Below are 26,226 nucleotides of genomic sequence, written 5' to 3'. Positions count from 1 at the left end.
AGTTTTTCGACTCGGTCTGCACCTGGACAGTCGTGTCTGTAGTTTTCTGGCTTAATTAGGACTTAGAATTGGATTTACAGCACCTTGAGCTTTGCGGAGTCTATTTTTAATTTAACAGCTGCGAGGACTGCCGGCTGGCAGCTTCCTCCGCCCACACACACGAGCTTGCTTGCCTCGCTCCGCCGCGTTACTTTGACCATCCGGACCTGCAGCGGCGATTGAGAGCGGCTCCAGCCTCCGCTCAACAGCTGAGGGGCGAGAAGTTGAATTCCACGCCCGTTCCTTGGCTCCTCTGCCGGCTCCCGATATCTAGACAGTCCGCTTTTATTGCGGCTGTCAATCAAGGCGGCGCCATTTTCCCGCCTTGCAGCTGACGGGTGCAACGACGCAATTCCGCGCCCATCATATCCCTCGCGGTTAAGCCTCGAGCTAGCGAGACCCTGGGCGAGCAGCTGCATTGATCGGATTTGGGCTCCTTTCTTCCTATCGGAGGTACTGGCACTTGGGCTTGTTTTCTCCCTATTGGAGCCATTGGCACCATTTTCTTGCCTACCTTACGTTCCTTGTTAAAATGGCCACCATTCCTGACCGACCCACCAAATCAAGAGCCAAGCGGCGCTACGAAGAGGACCCTGGGGAGGGCCCTTCAACTGGCCACAGGAGCAAGTCTAGGGCTCCTGTTTCTGACCGCTCCTCTCATTCCAAAGGGGTTGCCATCTCCAGGGACGAGGATAGGCGCCACAGGACTATAGAGAAGGCCTTCCAAAAGGCGCATTCCAGGGCAGCGCAGGATTCTCCAGCCCCATCCAACTCGGTATCTGGCCCTCATCCCAGGCCCCCGCCCTCCTTATCTCTTGACCGTTCAGTTCAGGGTGATTCCGCCAGCGCTCCTGATGTGGCCTCTGTTTTTCCATCTACATCTGAGGATCCTCAGAGGCAAGTGCAACAATCGCCTCCTCCAAACGAGGCTGAGCAGGACCTTATCTCATCGGCTCCTGATCCTCAACCAGCTCCACTAGTTTCTCAGTTGCCGCTGGATATGCAGGGATCCTTGGCCGATCTCATCTCCGAGGCTATTCGCCAGGGGATTGCCCAGGGCTTGCAACAGCATCAGTCTGTGGCCCCTACTTCTGTTTGTCATCATATGGCGGCCCAAGCTAGGCCTCGCCATTCCCATGACGAGCCAGTGGATCTCTGCGATCAGGATTCGGCCAGTCAGGATTCTCTCTCTGAAGAAGGAGCTCTACCTGACCAAGACCTCTCGGAAGACGAGGGCCTAGAGCCTGATCAACCGGCCTTTGTGGGTCTCTTCAAGCCCCACATGTTTCGTTCATTACTTTACAAGGCGAAGATGATCACCCGCCTAGGTACCGGTAACTCGGATTCATCGGCACCTTCTGCTCTGGCGGATCCAACCTCGGCCCTGTTCCAAGAGCCCACAGTTCAGTCTGAGGTGATCCCTGCACGTAAACTGTTTTCAGAGGTTCTCAAACGTCAATGGTCATCTCCCAGCTCAGGGCCCATCCCGAACAATTTGGACAGAAGGTTCTACAACCTTGCCTCAGACGTCTCCAGTCTTCTGCAAGTACCCGCCGTCGATCCCCCGGTCGTGGCCTTATATTCTTCTTCTCCCCCGATGGGACCATCGGAAGATTACTTGCGACCTAAAGACAAGAAGGTCGAAAGGACCCTCATTAAAGGACACCAAGCCTCTGCTTGGTCTATCCAGGCCTCCTCAGCAGCGTCTTTCTTCAATCGAGCGTCAATTCTGTGGTTGCACCAGCTTCAAGACCGCATCCCTGCATCCGACCACCGCTCCCATCAAGACATCAATAAAATCTTAGGTGCGGTCGAATTCTCTGCCGACGCTATGCTTAACGCCGCTCGCTTCTCAGCCAAGGCCATGGTACGTCTGTAACATCTAGACGTCTTCTCTGGCTCCGGAATTGGCAAGCTGATGCCCGTAATAAGTGGCGCCTGGCCTCTTCCCCGTACTCCTCTGACAAGTTGTTCGGTTCCCAGCTGGACCCACTATTAACAGAAACAAGGGACCATCGTAAAATTCTTCCACCCATAGCTCGTCGATCTGACTATCGACCTCAAGGTTCCTTTCGTTCCTCTTCTTCCTTTCGAGGATCTGATTCCAGCTACTTCCAACAACGTTCCCATCGTTCCCTGCCTTCCAGGTCTCAGCAGCAGTTCGGAAACCAGGTTAGACAAGGGGCTAGGTTTACATCGAAACCTTCCTTTCGTGGGGGGAGGGGCCGTCCCTTTAGACGTTCCCGCTAGGGCTCTGCCTGACTCTTTAATTGGCAGCCGTTTGTCCCACTTCTCTGCCCAATGGGATATTTCTGTCTCGGACCTTTGGGTCAGGGACACAATTAAATTTGGCCTTAAACTCAAATTTCTATCCCCACCCCCTAACCATTATCTCCGTTGCCCCGTTTCCCTAGATCCTATTAAGAGGGCTAGGGTTCAACAGGCCATCCAACATCTCCTGGCCATTAAGGCCATTCAGCCTGTTCCCTCCCAACAAAGGGGCCGGGGGTTCTACTCCCGTTTGTTCCTGGTTCCCAAGTCATCGGGTAGCTGGAGGGCCATCCTTGATTTGAAGTCCCTGAATCGGCATATCAAATATCGCCATTTTAAAATGCAGTCTCTCCACACCATTTTGCTCTGCATTCGGAAGGGAGACTTCATGTCTTCCATTGACTTAACGGAGGCCTACCTCCATGTACCCATTTTCCCTCCCCATCGACAATTTCTTCGCTTCTCGTATAATGGCCAACACTTCCAGTATGCTGCCTTACCATTTGGCCTTTCCTCTGCCCCCAGGGTATTCACTAAAATCATGGCTGCCCTCATAGGCCATATTAGCTCTATCCCTATTCACACCCTCTTTTATTTAGACGATATTCTCATACTTTCTAAAACCCAGTCCCAAGCTACCAGGGATCTGGCCTCGGTCATTTCCATTTTGCAACACCATGGCTTCTCCATTAATTGGGCCAAGAGCCATCTGTTCCCCACTACAAGTCTCCAACACCTTGGGGCGGTTATTAATTCCGATTCTCTTCGGGTAACTCTGTCCTTGGAGCGCCAGTCCAGTCTAGCTGACATGGCCTCCAAGTTCCAAAGGCGGGGCTCGGCCTCTCTGCTGGGTCTTTCTAGTCTTCTAGGCAAGATGGTCTCGGCTTACGGCATCATGCCGTGGTCTCGCCTCCACAGCAGGGAGCTGCAGTGGCTTCTACTCCCTTACCAACGGAGATGGACCAACACCTCGGCCTCGAGTATCCGCTTGTCCCCGGAGGTTCGAAACTCGCTGACCTGGTGGGCGTCGTCAGCAATTTCCCAGGGCTGTTCGTTCGGGGAAGTTCCCAGGATGGTCATCACTACGGACGCCAGCCTCTCAGGTTGGGGGGCTCACCTGGACTCCCACATGGCCCAGGGCCTTTGGTCCCAGACGGAACGGACCATGAACATCAACGTCCTGGAGTTGAGAGCTATCTACCTTGCTCTTCTCAACTTCGAGCCTCTGATACTTGGTCGGGACATCCTGGTCCTAACGGACAATGTCTCGGCCAAGGCCCACGTCAATCAGCAGGGGGGCACTCGGTCCCGATCCTTGATGCGGGAATCTCTTCAATTGGGTCTCTGGGCCGAATCCCATCTTTCGTCCATTCGAGCCAAACACATTTCGGGGAAGACCAACATCCAAGCGGACTCTCTCAGCCGCAACCTCATCGATCAAGCCGAGTGGAGTCTCCATCCCCTCCTCTTCGAGGACCTGTGCATTCGCTTCGGCCAGCCCACGGTGGACTTGTTCGCCTCGAGCAACAACCATCAGCTTCCCCGCTTCTTCTCCCGCTTCCCCTCTCAAGGGGCGGAAGCAGTGGATGTGCTGAGGAGCCCCTGGCCTCCGGGACAACTTCTCTACACCTTCCCTCCTCTTCCCCTTCTGTCCAGGGTCGTGAGGAAGTTAGTCATGGAACGGGCGGAGGTTCTGCTGCTGGCACCTCACTGGCCTCGCCACCCGTGGTTTGCCGAGTTGGTGTCTCTGTCCGTCTCTCCCCCCCGTGGAGGATTCCCGACGATTGGATCTCCCTTCACCAGGGCCCTCTCCTCCATCCGGATCCGCAGTCCTTCCAGCTGACCGCATGGCGGCTGAGCGGCTCCTCCTGACCGAGGCTCGGGTTTCTCCTGGCGCCATTACCATCATTCAGGCTGCTCGCCGTCCTTCTACCCTCCGGATTTATGACTCCACTTGGCGTGCCTTTTCTTCTTGGTGCCGCAGGAAGGGCATTTCTCCCACTAACGTCACAGTCGCCCAGCTGTTGGACTTTCTTCACCAGGGTTTCGTCTCAGGCTTAGCCCCTAATACTCTCCGACATCAGGTAGCCGCCCTGTCGTCAATACTTACCTGTTCCTCGTTGAAATCTCTCTCCAATGATCCTCTCATACGGTCCTTTCTACGGGGAGCTACTAACCTGCACCCACCTATGGTCCATAGGTTCCCCACTTGGGACCTAAATAAGGTCCTTTGCCTTGACTTGTCCGCCGTTCGAGCCTCTACGGGACGTCAGCCTTAAATTTTTATCCTTTAAAGTTTCGTTCCTCATTGCTCGACGGATATCTGAACTCGCGGCTCTGCCCGTACGTTCCAATCTGTGCATCTTCCACACGGACAGGGTGGTCCTTCGCCTGGACCCGGCGTTTGTCCCGAAGATCAATACCATCTTCCACAGATCTCAGGAGCTCACTCTCCCAAACTTCTGCCCTTCCCCTCGTCGACACCAGGAATTCATGTGGCATAAACTAGACGTCCAGAGGGCCCTCAAGATCTATGTGGCCCATACGGCTTCCTTCCGGAGAACAGAAGCCCTCTTTCTTTCCTTTCAACCGTCTACCATGGGTTCCCGTGCCTCATCAGTGACCATAGGAAGGTGGATCAGGGCCACCATAGCGTCAGCCTATGAAGCTCACTCGCTCCCTGTTCCTCATAACATCACCGCGCATTCCACCAGGAGCGCCTCCACCTCCGCTGCCTGGTCAACGCAGGCTCCATTGGAGGAGGTCTGTCGGGCTGCCACATGGTCCTCGGTGTCTCCATTCATAAGACATTACCGGCTCGACTCTTATGCATCAGCTGATGCAGCGTTTGGCAGAAGGGTTCTGCAGCAGGTCCGGCCTCTCCCTCCCTAGGAGACATCTGGCTTTGGTATGTCCCAGGCATGACTGCTATGGGCGCCTCATAGAAGAAAGGGTGTTGGTCTTACCTGATACGCCTCTTCTCTAGCTGGCGCCCACGGCAGTCAGCCCCATCCTTTCCGGCCGTCCCTGGTTCTGGGGGTGGGTGGCTTTTAATTTCCCTGCTTTATTTCTACAGACACCTTCAGTCTACTGCACAACCTCGCCTCAAAACTGGATAACGAAGGAAGGGGCGGTATCAAAATTCAGTAGACTCGGTCCTATTGGTTGTCAGTTGTGTCACTACCCAGGCATGACTGCCGTGGGCGCCAGCTAGAGAAGAGGCGTATCAGGTAAGACCAACGCCCTATCTATGCCTAATATAAGTCAAATCCCAAAAATAAGCCCTAGTTAAGCAACACCTACTATCTGGTTATACGAGGTAAAACAAGGCGTAGGAGTAAAAATCAAGCTACGGCAGAGGTGGGGGGTGGAGCTTCTCCATGCACTCCATAGCCACTTACTTTAGTACCATTGCAACCAGGTTTCCCATGCCCTGACACCTGTCATCCCACTGTCCAACTTCTTCTGCAGCTGCTCGCTGGTCGTCCTGCTGGTGCTGCTGCTCATGGCAGAATTCCACGAGTCTCATTATGATGTTGTCATGCACACAACAACACAACACACCACACAGCCTTCTGCCGTGAGCGGCAGAACCAGCATGATGAGCCATGTGACATCCTGCCATAAGTGGCAGCAGCGGCATTATGAGCCTTGTGGCATCTTACAGTGGTGTGACAGATGTCAGGGTGTGGGAAGCATGGCTGCAGTGGTCCTAAGGAAAGGGGGTGAAGCATCTCCTGAAAATAAAACCTGGTGGTTATTTTGGGACCGAAAAGAAAATAAGACAGAGTCTTATTTTTGGGAAAACATGGTAGGTTATTTAGCAAGGGGGAAAATCTTCACTAAACTGGACTTGAGGGAGGCATACTACCAAGTGAGGATTAAAGAGGGAGACAAATGACAGTGTTCAATTGTCCCCTAGGATGCTACCAATTCGGGGCGATGCCAAGGGACTCCCAACATTTGCATGCAGTTAATAAACACTGATCCACATTTTGTTGAAACACATTTTGTTGCATACATCCCACATGTATTTCAAAAGAAAGAATCTTTTTAAGGTGAATGAAATGATATTGTATCAATGACTACTTCAGCTTCAACCACAATACATGAGCACACAACAGATACAAACTTAAAGTAAATCCCTCCAAACTCAATTGCAGAAAATACGACTTCAGCAGCAGAGTGGTCAATTCCTGGAATGCACTACCTGACTCTGTGGTTTCATCCCCACACCCCCAAAACTTTAACCTTAGACCCTCTACTGTTGGCCTCACCCCATTCCTAAGAGGTCTGTAAGAGGCGTGCATAAGCGCACCAACGTGCCTACTGACCCTGTCCTAATGCCCACTTTTATTCATATTCATTTCATGTATTCATAATCAGGTTTATACTTATATATGCTATCTAATATGTGCTTGACAAATAAATAAATAAAAGTGTAAAATCTACCAAAATGTTCTGGGTGAGATAAATCCCTTGGGCAAAAATAATTGGAAAATTATATGAAATAATGTTAAAAAGTACACTTCCACAGAGTTAAATATCTTAGCCCTTCTTTAAGTCTTAGCAATACATGGAAGTTCTACTTACTGACACATTTTGGTGAAGGTGACCATCCGTTTCTCGTGCACTCAATTACCTTTTCTCCATTATCAGGTTCAAAAGTAAATCCACTGTCACACAGAATTCGAATTAGATCCCCATCATGGTATAAAGTTCTTTGAGGTCGGAAAGAACCATTTGATATTCTTGGAGAATTGCATGTAATTTCTAAAGAAAATAAATCATATCTTATATTGAAAAAAGAAATATGCACTCATATCAGATTATGGGCATTGCTTTCTATTATCAAAAAAAACCCCAGTATCATTATTATTTTTAAAATATCCAATGAGACCATTTTCATTAGCAGTCATGCATACTGATGGGCATTAACTAATTTAAAACTGCAAATTAGTATCTAAAATGTAGTGTGAAATCAACCAACTTGATTTAAAATACTTTTAGTGGCCCTTGGCTACTATTTATTTGGAAGATTGTAAATAAATTTAGCAAGTTGCTATAATTATTCTTTCCCTTCACTTTGGCTTTGAATTGAAATATAAAGCTACAATTTGATATCTCTCTTCTTGCTATTCAGTCCCACGGTCAATCCCAGTAGTGTTTTCAACCACCTGCAAAGATTGCAAATTAGGGGTTCCACATTGTAGTGGTTCTACTCCTGCCTGAAGCTACAGTTTCAGTTAACAATAACAGGGGAAAGAAATCAGGCCTTCAAATGCTTTGCAATGGAACTTGCAGGGCTTGTTCCTTTTCCCATTCTGTTCAAATTCTGCTCAGAATTAGGAGCAGTCATCTATCCATGATGATAACTCTCAGGTAGTGGATCACCAACAACAATATAGATGGACAATTAGGGTGATGATGGATGCATTGCTGGAAGACCTGAAGGATAGAGTGGGACAAATTCCCTGGAGACTATCAATCTATGTGATTTCTGAGAGTGGATACCGCCTTCTTGGCATGTAATTAAACAATTAATTAGCTCCTCCTGGCATTGCCCCAGGGATACCATCAAAACATCAACTGGTCTAGAATTCAATATCTGTATGCTCAATATATACTCTTAGATCTGCTACATTACATCATTGCTGCAAAAGTTGCAGTGGCTACCAATGTGCCTCTGGTCATGATTAGTTGTTTATAGCTTGAGTATGGGGCATCTATGACATTGAGTTTTCCAGATAACCAGGGTTTGTTTAACCTGGATGGCAAGAGTTCCCAGCTTTCAGGTTAGTCAGGGAGTGATATCACATCTTCTCCTTGCAGCTCCCCTCCTTAGGAACAGCTGCCCTAAGTAGAGAATGGCAGTCACTCTCCTGGTTTTCTTGAAGCTAGTAGTGAGTGTAGGACCACAGAGATTTGGGTCTACATGTGTGCATTTTTCTTATGATTTATTCTTAGTCATTATGTTATTGAATTTTTTTTAAAAAATTGATTTATATGCCGCCCTTCTCTGGAGACTCAGGGCGGCTTACAATGCGCTAAGCAATAACCTTCATCCTTTTGTATATTTATACAAAATCAGTTTATTGCCCCCACAACTGGGTCCTCAATTTACCTACCTTAGAAAGGATGGAAGGCTGAGTCAACCTTGAGCCTGGCGAGATTCGAACCTGCAGTAATTGCAGGCAGCTGGTCTTAATAACAGGGTGCTTTAGACCACTGTACTACCAAGGCTCTATTTTTAAATTTTAAAATTTTTGATTATTTTATTGCTATTTTAATATCTGTAAACTGCCTAGAATCCATAAGAATCAACATGGTACAGAAATAGCATGCATGAATAAACAAAGAAACATCTCCATGAAGTTCTTCTAATGCCTGTGGTGGAATAACTGGTTCTGGGAGAGGTTGGGCTACTAAAATTGTGAGTTGTCTTTCACTAGACATCCCCTAATCTGCTAGTGCTAAAATTAGAAGCACAGCAATATTTTCCCCCACTAATTAAAGAATTCCCTATAGTCTTGTTAGAAATAGAGTTGGAATTTCTGTTGGTATTGATATTTAGATTTTGGTATGGTAATCTATATAAATAAAAATGTAAATGTCCATTTGTACATAACCGCACATCTCCTAAAGTTCTTCTCCGATTGCTTTCAAATTTTGACACAACGTTGCATTCGACTACGGGCATGTTTTTCTATACCTATTTTATATACATGTCACACTTGTGACAGGTAAAAACATGAAAAACATTGAAACATTGGAAAACATTGAAAGATATTGACAAACATTGAAAAACATTGAAAAACAGTGCCATCTGCTGGACGTAAAACCAATATGGCAGCCTCCAAGCCCTGATTATGCTCAACAGATTTTTGCTCCTTATATTTAGACTCTCCATATTGCTTCCAAGAAACTGCACATTTGGAAGGCAGAGATGCCCAAGGGCCATATCCTGCCACCAGGCTCGGCAGGTAGGCAGCTGGCTCCCCACCAGGAAGCCCTCACAGCACTTCTAGGGCTGGCCGGAGTCTGCCCGAGCCTGGCTCTGACCTCCCCCTCCCCCGGCCACCCCGCGAACTAGCCTCACCCACCGCTGCTGCCCATCCCTCTCACCAGCCGCTCTCGGGGCTCCCTCCAAAGAACACCTGGCAACCAGGCTGCCTGGGTCTGCTAAGTGGGAACCCTCCATCCCTCGCCTGGCCCGAATCGTGCCTGGCCCAACGCTACCACAGGCCCTGAGGTCAGAAAGACCAGCCGCTAACCCGCGCTATGCGAATCCAGTCGGTGAGCAGGAGATGGAGGCAAGTGGAGCCTCGGGGTCACCTTTGACCAGCGCCACCTTTGATTCCCAGATGGGTGCTCTGGCAGTTCATGGAGCCTACATGAAAATTTCGGCCTCTGGCGGAAAAGGGGCTCCGGGGAGGCTTCGGGGGTGAAAATGGCCAGGAGGGAGAATGGCCGGCCCTCCTTCATTTCGCCTGGAAGAGGGGGGGATTTAATCATTCCCCTGCCCTTTGCAGGTGGTGGTGGAGAATTGCACAGCAGGAATCCAGTGGGGTGTACATGGCTCCTGGCTTTGCCGCTTTCTTCCTTCGGGCGGGAAGCCCCAAAACAGCCTCCAACCCCCGCCACACCCCTTCCCTCCCTCCCTTCCCTTCTCTTCCCTGCTATGTGTCTCCCCGTTAAGCCCCCAGAGAACTTCTGTGTAGGGAGGACAGAGGGGCCCCCCAAGATTCTGCTCTAGTGCAGAGAGCTGTGAAGGCCTGGCCTGAAAAGGTAAGGGTGATGGTGGGGGATGCAGAAGAGGCCGGGCCAGAGACAGAGATAAACAGAGAAAGAGGGAGAGAGAGAGACATAGAGAAATACAGAGAGACGGGGGGGAGAGAGAGATACATACAGAGATACAGAGAGAGAGGGTGGGACAGAAAAAGAGACAGAGAGAGATACAGAGAGAGGGGGGAGAGAGAGAAACATAGAGATACAGAGAGAGGGAGAGAGAGAGAGACACATAGAGAGATACAGACGGGGGAGAGAGAGAGACATAGAAAGATAAAGGGGGGAGACAGAGAGGGAGGATTTTGTGGTTCCCATTGTTTTTTAGCAACCGGTTCTCTGCCCTAATCACCAGGTAGGTAAGCATGGCTCAGGGGCTGTCATGTGACTGATGAAAGTGAGTGACGTCGAGTGGGCCATGCCCACCAAATGTTCATGGAGAGTTTGGAACTTCAGCCTCGCTCTTTCAGCCCAGCGGAAGCACCAGACTGGGCCACAGCAACACGTGGCCGGGTACAGCTAGTAGTTTATAAATTCTTTAAAAATGGAAACAATAGCTCAGCTATGGAGTCTACTATCAGCAAAAGCAATTACTGTATCTTTTAATGATATAAAAATATTGCCATGCAGATAAGTAGTGGTTTTCACTTACCTTCCCTACTGGTTCGGAACTGTGAACTTGTTTCACTCACGTGCGGTGCTTCTGCGCATGCACAGAGCATCCGTGATAAAATCTGGGTGGGTGGAACCAGGGTGAAGCGGTAGAAACCCACCACTGGTGCAGATTACCCCTACATTGATGATACAACAGACCTTTGGGGGAGGATCTGAAGAGTGCAGTTTTTGCACTAACTTGGCCATTAAACCACCAATGGATGTGTCTTTCATTGCACCACTCCTCTTCAGCAATCTGAAAGTTTTCACATTGTTCTATTTCAATTACATCCCAAGAATTTCAAATGCGCCTTTTCAGAATAGAAAAGTGCAGCCCAGCTGGGAATGCATCAAGATGGGATAAAAATTACCAGTAAAACACATAAATAATTGCAGCTTATTTTAGCTCTAATCATAAATAGACTCAAACTGAAGTGTTTTGGCCCTGGATTGGTGATAGCAGAATTGTAAAATTAAACTTTTTGAGTCACCTTTGCATTTAGGAATCACGGGCGGTGTCCCATCACACTGAATTATAAAAGCTGATTGGGAAGAATTTGCTTCCAGGACATATCCTGTTCTACAGGTCAGCTCAATAGAAAGACCACGTTGGACAACTATATTTTCAGGCACATCTATTCCATCTTTAACTTCTATTTTCTGGCTTTCCAATTCAGTCCTGGGGATCACACAGGGATCTGAGGTGAAAAAGAAAGCAAATCCTATTTGAGAAGGCTGTCGGGATTGAAATGCATCATATTATCTTATTGCAAGATTTACCTAGATTTAGCTTTCATCTAGTAGCTACTTCACCCAAGTTAACAGAATTGAAATCGTATATAAAGGAGGGCTGCTGCAGGAAACATCAATTAAATCTTCTTTATATAAGAGAGAGAAAGCAATTATTCTTAATTATTAGAAATGCTCATGAAAATTAGATGAAGACTTTCTTTTCCGCTTACCAAGGCAAATGGGTACTTTTGTCCAGGTCCCATCATCACAAAAAGATATTTTTTGGCCTTCCATGGCATAATAACTTTGGCATTTGAATTCTACTGAAGAGCCAGATCTGTACTGCTTCTCAGATAAAGTAGTAATGTCTCCGTTCTCAGTTCTTGGTGGACCACTGCAATTTTGCCCTCTTTCTATCAAATATGAAAGCATGAAGATGAATAAATAAATAAACTTAGAATTTCTTCTCTAAGAATTAATAGGTTAAACTGATCTAAATAATTTATATGTGTGTGTGTGTATGTATGTATGTAATTTATATAATACATGCACACCCCTTATATGTATTATATAATTTCAAATTATATTTAAACAAAATCTGTCATTATTATGGAATCTATGACAAAATTTTACAATATCAATTTTTCTTTACAGAAAAGAATGGTCTTTTCAAAAATTGATGTTATACATTTTTTAATCCACTTCTTGATATTTAAAGTAATAGCAGTTTTCCAAATTTTCTTGGCTACGCATGACATAACCCCAAGTTCCTAAGAAAGTATTAGATGCCTTCATTTTAGAATGTAATTCAAAATAGTAAAATAGCATTCACATCTTTAACATGTGTAATGATGAAAACATTTGCATATACAGTATTTCTATTTATTTATTTATTTATTTATTTATTTAATCAAATTTATATGCCTCCCTTAGCCCAAAGGACTCGGGGCGGCTCACAAAAATAAAATAATCGCACAATAAAATAATAAATTATTTTTAGTTAATTAAAATACTCCAATTAAAACCCTTACAAAAACTAAAAAACTCCCAGCAGATCAGGTGATTTATTACAAGATTCTTCCAAAAGAAAACCAAAATTGGCCGTGATCAAATCAAATTAATTGATGTGCCCTTACCTTTCTTACACCAGCAACAAAGAAAATCTATTTCAGCTACAATCAGAAATCGTCCTGAAATAGTCTTTCAGATGTTCCACTAAGCTCAGAAGAAAATCCTTTCATAAATTCATTTCAAACTCAAGTTACACTTAACACAAACACTTATCATGTTTTAAAGTCTTAAATAAATTGATACTCCATTATCAAATATTTCAAGTCTTCATCCCATAAATCAGAAATATCAGCATTTTCAACTTTAAAGGTATTTTAAAATTTCTGATATGTTTCAATTCAATTTGATTAACAATAAAATATGATTAAATTGATTATATTGACACTGTTAAATTTTGGGGCAGGAAATTGAAGCTGAAACTGTTGACATTCCTTAAAATAATAATTATAAAGAAATTGGTTTAACATTATTATACATTCTGTCCAACTTTTCAAATAAAATCAGGTACAACCTATTAGAACAATCTCTCTCTCCCTCCCTCTCCCTCTCCCTCCCTCTCTCTCTCTCTCTCTTGTTTTGCTATAAGTTAAAATACTTTTTGCTTTATGTTGACTCAGATAACTGCCAAGATCTCTACAGAAATATATGAAGTAATGGTATGTGGGAATGACCTTGGGAGAAAAGGGGAAGAAATGCAACCAAGGGAACCATCAGTTTAAAAGGCAACTCAGTCCATGCCAGGAATAGACAGGGCAAGCGGTTCAGAAGAGACCCTCCCAGTTTCATGGGCTCTAAAAGGCACAGGGCGAAGGAATGTACTTTTGGATTGCAAGATTCTGTTAAAGTAACCCTACCTTAACAGTAGAATTAGCTCATCTGATGGTACATCCTCTACGATCTACTTTGCAAGGCTGACACATAATCATGTTCTAATAAAGACTGTAAAGGTCTTTCATTTAAATTATTACACATAGATATGATTAAATAACTGAATAGTAATATCAGTGTTGTATTATCGCTCATTCTGTTGGATCTGTAATTGTATCTGTTCTATTGTATATTCTATTGCATTTGTAATTCTCATACCATCATATGTAGATATTTTAAACTTTATGTTGCTGTCTCACTTGCTTTAAACAACATGTTAACAATTTACCTGTTAATTCATGAAGCACCCAATATTTTAATTTTAAACTCTTCAACTTGATCAGCATAAAAATAATCCATCAGCTCTGTGAGCATAGCACAGTATACTTTCTATTTATAGGCTAATTTAACCATCAAATACTTTCCAAGTTAAACTCTCTTTTAATAATATGACATCAACATATTTTGATACAACCTTTGCAATTTGTGATACAAATTCCTACCAATATTATGCATATTTTCAACTACAAGGAAACATAATTCTTAACTGAAGTTCGGTTAAGACTTAACCTTAGAGACAATTTGTATGTTTGGAGAAATGCCAGAACATCCTTCTCCTATCTGATGTGCTTCAGATTTTTTTAAAAATTAGATTACACTAGTAAAATTCTAAGCCAAGATGTGAGAGAGTTCAGTGAAGATTAAATCACTGACAGAATCCATGATACTGACAGCATGCTTACCAGAGATACATAAAGGCAACTCCATGTAACCGTCAACACACTTTCTGACTGATGGAACCACAATGACATATCCTTCATTACACTGAAATTGCAGGCTATGATTACTCTGAATAAGTCGAGCTTTTCTTTGACTCCCAAATACAAACAAGTTTTTTGTTGCTAGCTGTTGGCTTGTGATACTGCAGGGTGCTAAAAAAATAGAAAAGAAAAGAAAGTAGATCTTCTGAAGGGAGATAATTGCCAATTGGTTTCTCCTCTACTTCCCCCCCCCCTTGCTGGCCCACAGAAAACTACAATGCTGATCTGACCCTCAAAGAAATCCAGTTTGACACCCTGCTCTATAGCATCAGTAGTTGGGGCATAGATTTAAATTACTATGATGTTGAATGCTTTGCCTTGAATTCTAACCAAGATCATTTTGTCATTTTTGAGATTATATCCCTGTATTGTTTTTCTATTAAAATTGGAAAATTTCATTCTCATCCACTTTAATTGCACTGATTCCCAAGATGTTGCTGTCAATCTTCCCATTCATGTTCAACCAGATCCATGTTACTTTGATTCATAGATCTTACATTCCAGATTCCTATGGAATAGTGTTCTTACAGCACTGGACTTTCTTTTCACCACCAGACACATCCACCACTGAGTGTCATTTCAGCTTTGGCTCAGCTGCTTCATTCTTTCTTGTGCTACTTGCAATTGCCCTCCTCGCTTCCCCAGTAGCATATTGGACACAATCCAACTGGAAGAGCACAACTACCAGCATCATATTGTTTAGCCTTTTGATACTGTTCATGTGGTTTTATTGGCAAGGATACCAGAGTGGGTGGCAATTTCCTTCTCAAGTAGACCACATTTTGGCAGAACTCTCCTATGACCTGTCCATCTTGGGTGACCCCACAAGGCTTAGCTCATAGCTTTTGAGCTTTACAAGCCCCTTTACCATGACACAGCAGTGATTCATGAAGGGGTTTGTTGAATTAATGACATCCTAATATCCATAACAAGCATAAGAAATAACTTTGGGGAACTGGAGGAAAAGTCACTACCAAGGCACCAGTCAAATAAAAGAAATCTGAGTCCTGGCCAGAAATGTTTCAGTGAAGTATTTTGTCCTCTGAATAACCTCTTGACAAACTGTGCTGAATTGTCTGAGCTTTTGTTATTTCCTAGACAGTTTTTGCACAAAGGATGTAAGAATGTGATGATTTACCCAACTGTACCAGCTACAAGGATGATGGGATCTAGTTTTGTATTATTAATAGAGATGGAAAGATCATGGAGGAAACTGAGTAAATGTGCTGAATAAATTGTAATTACTAGACTCAAAAGTTTTCCTTCTACAGCATTCTAGCTGGCTGAATTCCATAGCAAAAGAATTCACTTTCCTATTTTATTAACCACTGAGTCTGTTACCAGATGTAACTGTATCCCGCAGTTACTCAGCATCCTTGAATAAGCTTCCAATTGAATATCATTTAGTTATATCCACTATTTTGCTTGCTCATTCAACAGTTTGGAACAGTTTAATTTTTTTTAGCTTTCAAATGGAAGAAGATGACACCAGCACAGTTTGTGTCTTCAGAGGGAAAACCTGGATGCAAATTCAATCAAATTCTCAAAGAATTTGGCAGCTACAATTCTTCTCCTACTGGATGAATTCAGCATTTTCTCCCAGGTCTACACTAGTAAAAAAAAAAAAAGCATGATGCCTTACCCAAGCATTTTGGTAGATGAGGTGTCCATTTTTGTCCCTTACACTGAATCCATTCAGGTCCTTCCAAGACATAGCCAGGGTTGCACCTGTATTGCACTCGGTCATTTTCCAGATACTTGGCTTTCTCAGCACTCACAATTTCCCCAAAGTCAATCTCATCTGGTTCTTCACATGCTGAAATTATATTTACATAAAATTATCTTATTTGCTTAGACAAGCTCACTTTTTCTATTTACTCTCATGAACTTCCCATGAACTGGAGATAACAAACCCAAGTTAGATAATTATTTCCCACTTTTGTCTTAACTAAGAAACCAATGCTTGCTGGACACTTAACTATAAGTAATCCTCAATTTAGTGATCATTTGAAATGCCAAGGAACTTAGTTGTGGAGTGCTTATGATCCAGATTCAAAATGTCAACACTCACCCCCTGCTTCAGTCAGATGAGTGCACTTTGGTGTTGGTTTCAATTCAAGGTGTTGGTTATTACCTTTGAAAGCCCTACATGGCTCAGCGCCAGGCTATCTTCGAGACTGCCTTCTACCACATAGCTCCCAGCGACTGATAAGATCTCACAGAGTTGGTCTCCTTTGGGTCCCGTCAGCTAAATAGTGCTGGCTGGCAGGCCCGCAGGGGACTCCGTCTCTGTCGCTGCCCCAGCTCTCTGGAACCAGTTACCTCCTGAGATCTGGACTGCCCCCACCCTATTGGCCTTCTGGAAAGTGGTGAAGACCTGGCTTTTCCAGCAGGCCTGGAGTTGTTGATCTCGCTGTTGCAATCTTGCGAGATCCAGCCATGAATTGTGTGCATGGGCTTTTAATGTTTTTAAAATGTTTTTATAATGTTTTTAAATAATTTTTCTATGTTCCTTGTTTGCATTATATTTGCTGTAAGCCGCCCAGAGTCCTTTGGGAGTTGGGTGGCATAGAAATGCGATAAATTAAATTAAATTAAATTAAATTAAATTAAATTAAATTAAATTAAATTAAATTAAATTAAATTAAATTAAATTAAATTAAATTATTAAATTATTAAATTAAATTAAATTAAATTAAATTAAATTAAATTAAATTAAATTAAATTAAATTAAATTAAATTAAATTAAATTAAATTAAATTAAATTAAATTAAATTAAATTAAATTGGTGCTGGGCAACTGGGTTGTATTTACAGCCAATTGAAGCATCCCGTATACACATGACCCTGTTTTATGACAGTTTTGCTGAAAACCTAAGTAAGTAAAAAGCATTTACTTCTGGTTTACTGCAAAACCACACCAATGGCGAACCACTGGTATACTTAACAAATACATATTCACTTAATGACTGTGATAATTCATTTAATGGCCACCACAAACATATTTATAAAATCTAGTCACTCTCATGACTGATCCACTTTATGATCGTAACATGTTGCATAACTGTGATGGAAAGTCTCCATTAAGATATAACTCAAGGACTGCCTGTAATATGTAACCTTCCCTTGCTGAAGCGTAACCTAAGCAACTCTGTGGATGGGGAGATAGAGAGAGGTTGAAGGGCTAGCAAACTTGCCCCCCCAAAGCAACTTCTTTGTAAGTTTTTCTTTGGAATTTCCTCCTTGCTGGTACTTACCGTGGCTAAACATGGGTGGTTCTGAAGAAATCTTTCTGATATTGTACATATTAGATTTTCAACAATAAATTTTTGTTAATTGTAATCACCCTCTCATCTTTCCCTATATACTTCCTCAGCAATATCTGACTCAAAAATGTTAAAGCTGGCAACAGTTCTTTCCCCAGAGAAATAAATCCATTTCTTACTATTAATTTTTCAATGTCTATTACCTATAGTTTCTTTCTTTTTATCTAGTTTAAATGGTGCCAGCTGAGAATTTATTCTATAGGCTATAATTCTCTCACCTTGTTCTTCCCTTCCCTTCCCTTATCTTTTTTAGAGATAGAGCATAGTAGAATACAATTGTGAGATATTGAGGGGGAGAGAGGGGGGAGGGAGAGGGAGGGAGAGAGAGAGTTTATACAGTGTAGAGAGCACAAATATTCATTCAAAACAGCAATGGTGGGCAGAAGCAGGGAAGAAAATAATTGTAGAATATCTCTAACCCTTCAGCTATCGAATTTGAAAGTAACAGCTTGATACGAGATGGCAATCATTACCTATTGTACAAATGGTTTATTAATTTTACAATTATTGGGAAAGGAACACCTTCTGTGATCTACGTTTACAGGGTCAATACTTTTCTTACTTTTCCCCCTACATAAGAAACATAAATCAATTGATTAAAAAAGGGAAAAGAAGAAAGCCCGGCCCAGGCAACTGTCAGGCAACCAAAAACAGTGATAAATAATTAATTATTTATTTAATTATTATTTGCTCAAAGGTTCAATTAGTGTGAATATAAGCAAATGTAATCTTAGCTTCAATGTCTTGAGATGTGAATATTTCCCTCTTTTTCTTCATATCATCACTGTGAATTAAGATATATACTAATTACTTTTGTATGTATCCTGATGCAAACACAACTGAAATACATCTCTAAAATTTCAAACTTCTGACTTGTCTCCTTGGAACAGGTTATGGTTCCTAGATGATCAATGTTTTTATGCATGTATCATGTACTATAGGGGCAGCCCGAGGCATAATGGAGGCTCTCATAAAATCACCTCATCTAGAAGGAAGACGAGAGAAAAATTGGGGGGGAAATGTAGATTCGTACTGACAGCATGTACTTAGTTAAATTATGGTAGAAATATGGTAGATATATAAATTATATTTATATAATATAAATATATACAATTTTACAAATTTTATAAATAAATAAAACAAATAAATATTTCATTTTTACATCTGTTCATTTCAACTTTTGAGGATCTTTTTTGTTTATAAGCAAAATAAACCATTAAACATAAAGTAGCGTTATTAGACATGGTGATCATTTGGTTATCATCCTATCCTCTTTTTTATTAACTGAAGCAAAGTCCCTCACAACAGGTGTGAATTTACAATACTGATGCAAGGTATTTTGCTATACACAAATCAGTTGCTCAAAAATCTTGCATTTAAGAAGGGGATTAGAATTATACTGTAAGTCTATGATATCCTTAAAGAATCTGCCATTACAAATTTCCAGAAAGCCACAGGTGGAAAATGGAACTCTTTGCTTTTGCTAAAAGAAATTGCTTCTTTGATGAACGCAGCAGAAGCTGCTTTCCTTAGTAACCCCTTGATTTCTTTTCTTCTTAACTTACCATTTTGAGAAGAGCCGCCTGGCCAGAGAAGAACAGCAGCAACCAAGAGTAGCCAGCTCTTCATAGCTCTTCAGGCAATGTCTGAACTACCAAACCTCAGTTCGGCAATTTGGCAATCTCAGTGGATTTCTCCCAACTACTACCATCCCTTCCTCATTTTATATTTGTTTGTTGTCAAGGATTCTGGGAGAAGACAGTATTACGGGAATAAGAATATGATCTTGCCAAGAGCTAAGAGAGGATTCCACGAGAAATTTTTGAACTTTGTGTTGCAATGATTACCATAAACAAATAAAACAATACTTTGGCTTTTCAGGCAGTGCTTTCAATTCTTACGAAGGGAAAAAAAAACACCACTTGCATTCAAGAATCTGTCCAACGTCTTCAGCAGCAGCAGCTATCAGCAAAATTATTATACATGACATTTATGAATCTGACAGATCTATTTTGCATTTATGATGTATAGGAACCACACGTTGTAGATATCCAATATCTTTCTTTTTTTTAAAAAAACTGTAGTTTTACAATCTTCAGTCAAATACAGTTAATCATTGGCAATCCCATGGGAGACTGTACCCTTTGATACCTGTTTGTTTCCCCTTCCCCTCCCCCCCGATTCTGGAGAGCTAGGGTTGGATTTAACTTTTACAAATATCTAGGAAGTCAAAATGATATCACCTCCCAGTGGATATAAGAACAGAGAAAATAAGAAAGATATTGCCTCCTTATCAGAAGGATACAAGATCTACCTTTTTCTTCTTACCTCATTTTTATACCAGTGTATAAGAGCTATAAAAACTTGGTTTTTACCACATTTCCTTCTTTCCTGAAAAAGGGAATTCAACCACTTTAGCTCCCCACACACAAAAGGTCACACAATAGTGTAAAGCACCCCCATCATGGTCCCAAGCCAATTGTGTGAGACAGGTTTTGAGGTCAGTCCAGAAGGCCTAGAGGGTGGGGTCATATATCCTCTCCAGCAGCAAGATTTTCTAGGTGTGGGCAGGGCAATGAAGGCTCTTTTCCTAGAACCTCTTAGTTGAAGTTCCTTGACTGATGGGTTCTATAGCATGCTACTTCTAGTAAATGGCTAAAATTATTCAAGTGACACAAAAATTGTAAACCATTCTATCACTGAGCAATTTTTCCTTTTTAATAAATAATTATTGACACAATAACATACAATAAACTTTAAGAAGGTTTACAAGGCATTTTTAATATTAACATTGGTCCACACCTTAAAGACCTTTAGAAAAGCAGCTAGGATCTTTCCTTGGCCCTTTTCTTGATCAGGAAAACCAGAATCAGATGATTAATTTCTTATCACCATTTTATTTTCTTAGAAGGGGTTAATTGAACATGTGTTTTTTCTTATTATTTGTGGATGATTTTTTTTCTATGCTTCTTCTTGAGCAGAGGATTACACCAAGAAACTTCCATGTTCCCTTCCAATTCTGTTATTCTGTTACTTCTTTATATATTATATTTTTTCTTTATGATATTCTTAATATACCCTGTTTTCCCAAAAATAAGACATCCCCTAATAATAAGGCCGATAGCCTCCCACTGACCAGTACGCTCCCGCAGAGAGGGACTCCTCAGGGTGCCGTCAGCCAGGCAATGTCGGCTGGCGACCCCCAGGGGGAGGGCCTTCTCTGTGGCAGCTCCTGCCCTCTGGAACGATTTGCCCCCAGAGATAAGAAGGATAACGGATCTCCGGGTCTTTCGCCGTGCCCTGAAAACTTTTCTTTTCCATCAAGTAGGGCTGGCGTGAAACCCCCCCCCCTTTTTTTTTAGTTTTTTAGCTTTTTAGCTTTTAATCTGTCAATGGGTTTTAATTCGAATTGTTTTAAATTTGGGCCAAAGTATGTAATTCTTTTAATAATTTTAAATTTTGTATTGGTATGTGTTTTAGTTCTGGCTGTGCACCGCCCTGAGTCCACTAGGAGAAGGGCAGTATACAAATTGAATTAAATAAATAAATAAATAAATAAATATATATATAAATAAATAAATAAATAAATAAATAAATAAATAAATAAATAAATAAATAAATAAACCCAATTGGGCCTTTGAGTGTATGTGCTAAAAGAAGCCTCCCCCCGAAAATAAGCCCTCCCTGAAAATATTTAAATGCAGAGCTGTAAATCAGGTAAGACAGCAAGAGGAACCACATCTTGCTCCATGCACCCCAAAATAATAAGACATCCTAGAATGTGAAGTCAAATGGGCCTTAGGAAATTTGAGCAACGACAAAGCTAGTGGAGGTGATAGTATTCCAGCTGAGCTATTCAAAATCTTAAAAGATGATGCAGTAAAAGTGCTACACTCAATTTGCCTGCAAATTTGGCTCCAGCAGTATATGGATCGAGAACTACCAGAAGTACAGGCAGGATTTCGAAGAGGCAGAGGAACTGGAGATCAAATTGCCAACATACGTTGGATCATGGAGAAAGCTAGGGAGTTCCAGAAAAACATCTACTTCTGCTTCATATGATTGTGTGGATCACAACAAATTGTGGCAAATTCTTAAAGAGATGGGAGTACCAGACCATCTTATTTGTCTCTTGAGAAACCTATATGCGGGTCAAGAAGCAACAGTGAGAACTGGACACGGAATCACTGATTGGTTCAAAATTGGGAAAGGAGTCTGGCAAGGCTATATACTGTCTGAAATTCAAATATTTTGCCCATTTCTTCTAATGAGAAGGAAGGACTCACTGGAGAAGGGCCTAATGCTGGGAAAGATTGAGGGCAAAAGAGGAATGGGACAACAGAGAACGAGGTGGCTGGATGGAATCACTGAAGCAATAGGTGTGAGCCTAAATGGACTCCAAAGGATGGTAGAGGACAGGAAGGCCTGGAGGAATGTTGCCCATGGGGTCGCATTGAGTCGGACATGACTTCTCAACTAACAACTACACCTGTCAAAAAGAAAAAGAAAGGGAAAAAAAGAAAAGAAAAACAAAACCTTGTTTCCCATCTTAGATATTAATAGGCATAAATCTGTTTGGCTGAACCTCCTTCTGATTATGAACATCAAGTTTGATTATGCTAACTCCAGAGCAACAACAGCAGAAACAACTGTTTGTGGGACTTTGATTGGATAGTCTACTGTACCACTCTGTTTCTTTACAAAATATATTACAAACTGGCAATGAAAAATCATTTTTGGATTTTTTTAAATTTTTTTTTTTAAAGAATTCAACACATCTACACACTAAAAATATCATTTACAATTATCTATTATTATTGCTTTAAAATGGGTTGCTGATTGATAATTCAGAATAATCAAATGTTTACAGCTAAAATTCAGGGAAAATTCCTCACTCCAGATGTATTTTTAAAAAGTTATTCATAATGTTGCATTATAATATTTTATCTGCCTTAAACATGATCTATAAACTGGTTTTTAAATGTTATCATTTTCCCAGTAGTTACAGTTGGTAAAATTTGTCTTTTATGAAATAGGCTTTTAGGTTTGGATCCACTGCTTATAACTCTGTATACAATCCAGCTTCATGTGGTCACATTAAAGAGAACAATATATGATTTCAGAGATTCATCTTCTGGCTCAAAGGTGCTATATATGTCCTGTTATTCATTTACTTAGATCTGTAAAATAAAAAGTGAAGAGCAAAGAAGTAAATTTGCAACATTTTCAATTATTATCTTTGAAAATAAAAGATAAAGGAGACACAGAATACTATTTAACGTGGAATAGGTTTTATCAATAGTTAGAGACAAGAGGTAGAAATTAGATGAAGAAAGAGTATTGCTATGTTTAAGTAAAATATGAATGTTGTTTATAATCATATGCATGCCAATATATAAGAACAGTAGGAATAATAGGAACATAAATAAGCAAATATAATTATAAATATGGTTAGAATTATTTTGTTATATTATTATTATTATTGCTATCAGTATATGTGTTATCTTTTTTTTCTTTCCTTTTTGTAAAATGTTATGCTCGGACAATACACTGTATTCAAAATACTTATATATAAATAAAAAAACCTTGACATTAAAAAAAAAGAAATAAATTTGCATCTGTACATTTTACGTAATCCTTTTAAAACTGATTTATCCGATCTGCAATAGAAAGCAGCCTGCAATAATTTTAACATATCAAACTACATAGGCAAGAAGATTCTGAAATGTCAGCATCGCCATTTTTTTAAGCCAGATGGCTAAAACTACTCAAGTGACTCAAAAACCGTAGACCATTTTATCACTGAGCAATTTCTATTTCTTTTAAGATGACTTCTGACACAATGACATCTAATAAACTTTAATAATTTATTAGGCATTCTTGATATTTTGGATTATAAACTCTGACATTTAGGATGAACCTGAAGCACCAACATTTTAAAAACAGGAGTGGGGTATTAGATGTTACCAAACCTTTATTTTATTTATTTATTTATTAATTCAATTTATATGCCGCCCCTCTCCGAAGACTCAGGGCGGCTCACAATGCATTTAAAATCATTATAAAAAAACATTTAAAAATTAAAAACATTAAAACTCATTCACACCATTCATGGCCGGATCTCGCCGGATCGCAAGAGCAAGATCAACGGCCACAGGCCTGCCGGAAAAGCCAGGTCTTCACTGCTTTTCGAAAGGCCAATAGGGTGGGGATGGTCTGGACCTCAGGAGGTAACTGGTTCCAGAGAGCTGGGGCAGCCACAGAGAAGGCCCTCCCCCACGGGCCCACCAGCCAGCACTGTTTAGCTGACGGGACCCGGAGGAGACCAACTCTGTGGGATCTTACCGGTCGCTGGAAGCTATGCGGTAGAAGGCATTCTCGAAGATACCCTGGCCCTGAGCCATGTAGGGCTTTAAAGGTAATAACCGACACCTTGAATTGTGACCGGAGACCAATAGGGAGCCAGTGCAGCTCGCGGAGAATTGGTGTAATGTGGGTGTACCTAGGTGCACCCACGACAGCTCGCACGGCTGTCTGGACCAACTGTAGTCTCCAAACACTTTTCAAGGGTAGCCCCATGTTGCAATAATCTAACCGTGAGGTGACCATGAAGTGACAATTCATCCTCACAGGGGATACGCTTGAGGAAAGCTGGGATACAAATGAATACTGGGAACTGTAGTCCAGCAGTACCAAGAAAGCCCCCATTTCCTTATTAACTAAGAAAGAAAAAGTTCCAATAAAATGTCCATTACAGAAATATTTGATATTTACATGTATATCACAACACAAATTGATATTTTACTAATAGTGTTTGCATTAATTACAGTTTCAATGAAAGTCTCATCATACAATAAGATTCCTGTAATCAAATGAAATCCTGTCCATACAGAGCAATGGGAGAAAATTACTATGGGGATGGGAGTAATACTTAAAAACAATGAGGCATGGGACAGGGAGGTACAAACATCACCCATCGTTTCATCTCTTCTAGTCTGATCCTAAATCCTGGCAGATTCCAAGACTGAAGACCAGGAGATCCCTCTGTCCTGAGGCTGAAAATGAGTGGACTTCAGGGAGCTATTTTCATTCATTTCATTGTTCTCAGTGCAATAAATTCAGTATGCACCCTAAAGTTTTCAGGAGAAAGCAAGTAATTCTTAGATTGGATTTGGTTGTCCCTTGAAGTCAATAGAATTTCATTTAGTGATGGATAGCTCTTCTTGTCCAGGCAGAGGTGGGTTTCAGCAGGTTCTGACCAGTTCTGGAATGAAATTGGCATCCGAGATACTTCTTCAGCCTAGCAGTACTAAATTGAAGTTATATTCAGGAGAATTAATGAACTCACTGGGCCTATTTCAAACAGAATGCAGCATAAGTGGGGATCTTTATAAATTTGAATTTGAGAATGTGGAAGCTGATCAGAAACCATTATTGTCAGGATCAACATGTGAACGCTTGGGGTTGATGCAGTTTACCATTCCGACTGAGTTACACAATGTTGTGAGTTACCCCCTAAATCTTTGGTGGAACCATTGACAAAACAGCAAATCCTCCAAGTATACCAGGAAGTGTTTGAGGGCCCCATAGTATCTGTTCCAGGAGAGGTTCATTTTGAACTTGACCCTGCTGTTTCCCCAGCACAAAGTGCACTACGCAATGTGCCTATAGCTATTAAGCAGCAGGTTAAAGCACAGATAAGTACGAGGCGGAAGGACATATTACATCAGTAACTGAGCCCACTGACTGGATAAGCAACATGGTTGTTATTAGGAGGCCAGAGAAGATTAGAATTTGCATTGGCCCCAAGTTTCTGAATATGACCCTGAAGTGGTCACATTATTTAGTGCCAACGTTTGATGACGTTTTGCACAAGCTACCCAAAGCACGGGTTTTTACACTTGTTGATGCTAGAGACGCCTTTTTACAGTGTAAGCTAGATGAAATAAGTACTACATGACTACTTTCTGGACCCCATGGTGTAGAAAGAGATGGCTTAAATTATCCCTTGGAGTTTCGGTAGCACCAGAGGTGTATCAACAAAAGTAGCATGAATTGCTGAGTGGGCTCAATGGAATTGAGCCAATAGTTGATGATATTCTTATAGTTGGCTGTGGTGAAACAGACAAAGAAGCTGAGCTTGACCATGATGAGAAGTTTTTTTTTTTAATTTTAAAAAACAAACTTTATTGAATTTAAAAATTTAAAAATACAAAATTATACACATTTTTCTCAGTCGTAAAATTGCATATACAGTACACAACTCCACCAATAAGCTAACTATATGTACCTATGTGTACATATACATACATATATAAACAGTGATTTATTCCTTATTCTATCTACCTTACGGTGCTTATTTGTTACCTTTGATTTTTCCTAAATTTAGTCTTTACCCTTTTTTCTTTTGATTTACCCACTTATACCATCTATTCCATACTTCTAAATATTTTGAGTCTTCCTTGTCCTTTAATTTTAAGGTTAATTTATCCATTTCTGCACATGCGTAAATTTTTTGAATTATCTCCTGGTCTGTTGGCAAACGATCTGTTTTCCATAATTGTGCTAGTACCAATCTTGCCGCCGTAATTATGTGTAATGTTAAGTATTTTATGTCCTGTCTAATGTTCCTTTTAATCATGCCTAATAAGAAAATTTCTG

At 41.5% G+C, this 26,226-nt stretch overlaps 1 protein-coding gene across 1 annotated transcript; it reads right to left on the bottom strand.

Annotated features, from left to right (window-relative positions):
* Positions 1–4,593: 4,593 nt before the first annotated feature.
* On the bottom strand, positions 4,594–19,357 carry LOC148114677 (complement factor H-related protein 2-like). The gene is made up of 8 exons (XM_087890697.1): positions 19,131–19,357; positions 15,883–16,056; positions 14,163–14,351; positions 11,712–11,894; positions 11,241–11,447; positions 6,904–7,083; positions 5,720–5,928; positions 4,594–4,815 (listed from the first exon to the last, which is right to left on the bottom strand). The coding sequence occupies exons 1-8, from the start codon at positions 19,192–19,194 to the stop codon at positions 4,594–4,596; spliced, it is 1,428 nt and encodes a 475-aa protein (XP_087746823.1). The 5' UTR covers positions 19,195–19,357.
* Positions 19,358–26,226: the final 6,869 nt, after the last annotated feature.

Source organism: Pantherophis guttatus, chromosome 3 (genome assembly GCF_059756535.1).
Source record: "Pantherophis guttatus breed Tessera chromosome 3, ASM5975653v1, whole genome shotgun sequence".
In the NCBI taxonomy this organism is placed as follows: domain Eukaryota; kingdom Metazoa; phylum Chordata; class Lepidosauria; order Squamata; family Colubridae; genus Pantherophis; species Pantherophis guttatus.
This window is presented reverse-complemented; position numbering and strand designations above follow the sequence as displayed.

Bases quoted from the DNA above. Each gene is read 5' to 3' on its own strand.
- LOC148114677 (XM_087890697.1), bottom strand. From the start codon at position 19,194: ATGAAGAGCTGGCTACTCTTGGTTGCTGCTGTTCTTCTCTGGCCAGGC. The intron at 7,084-11,240 runs GTGACTCAAAAA...TATTTTCTTTAG, and splicing joins CGTGATTCCTAAATGCAAAG to AAATTACATGCAATTCTCCA. The intron at 4,816-5,719 runs GTACTAAAGTAA...CTGGACGTCTAG, and splicing joins TGGGAAACCTGGTTGCAATG to TTTATGCCACATGAATTCCT.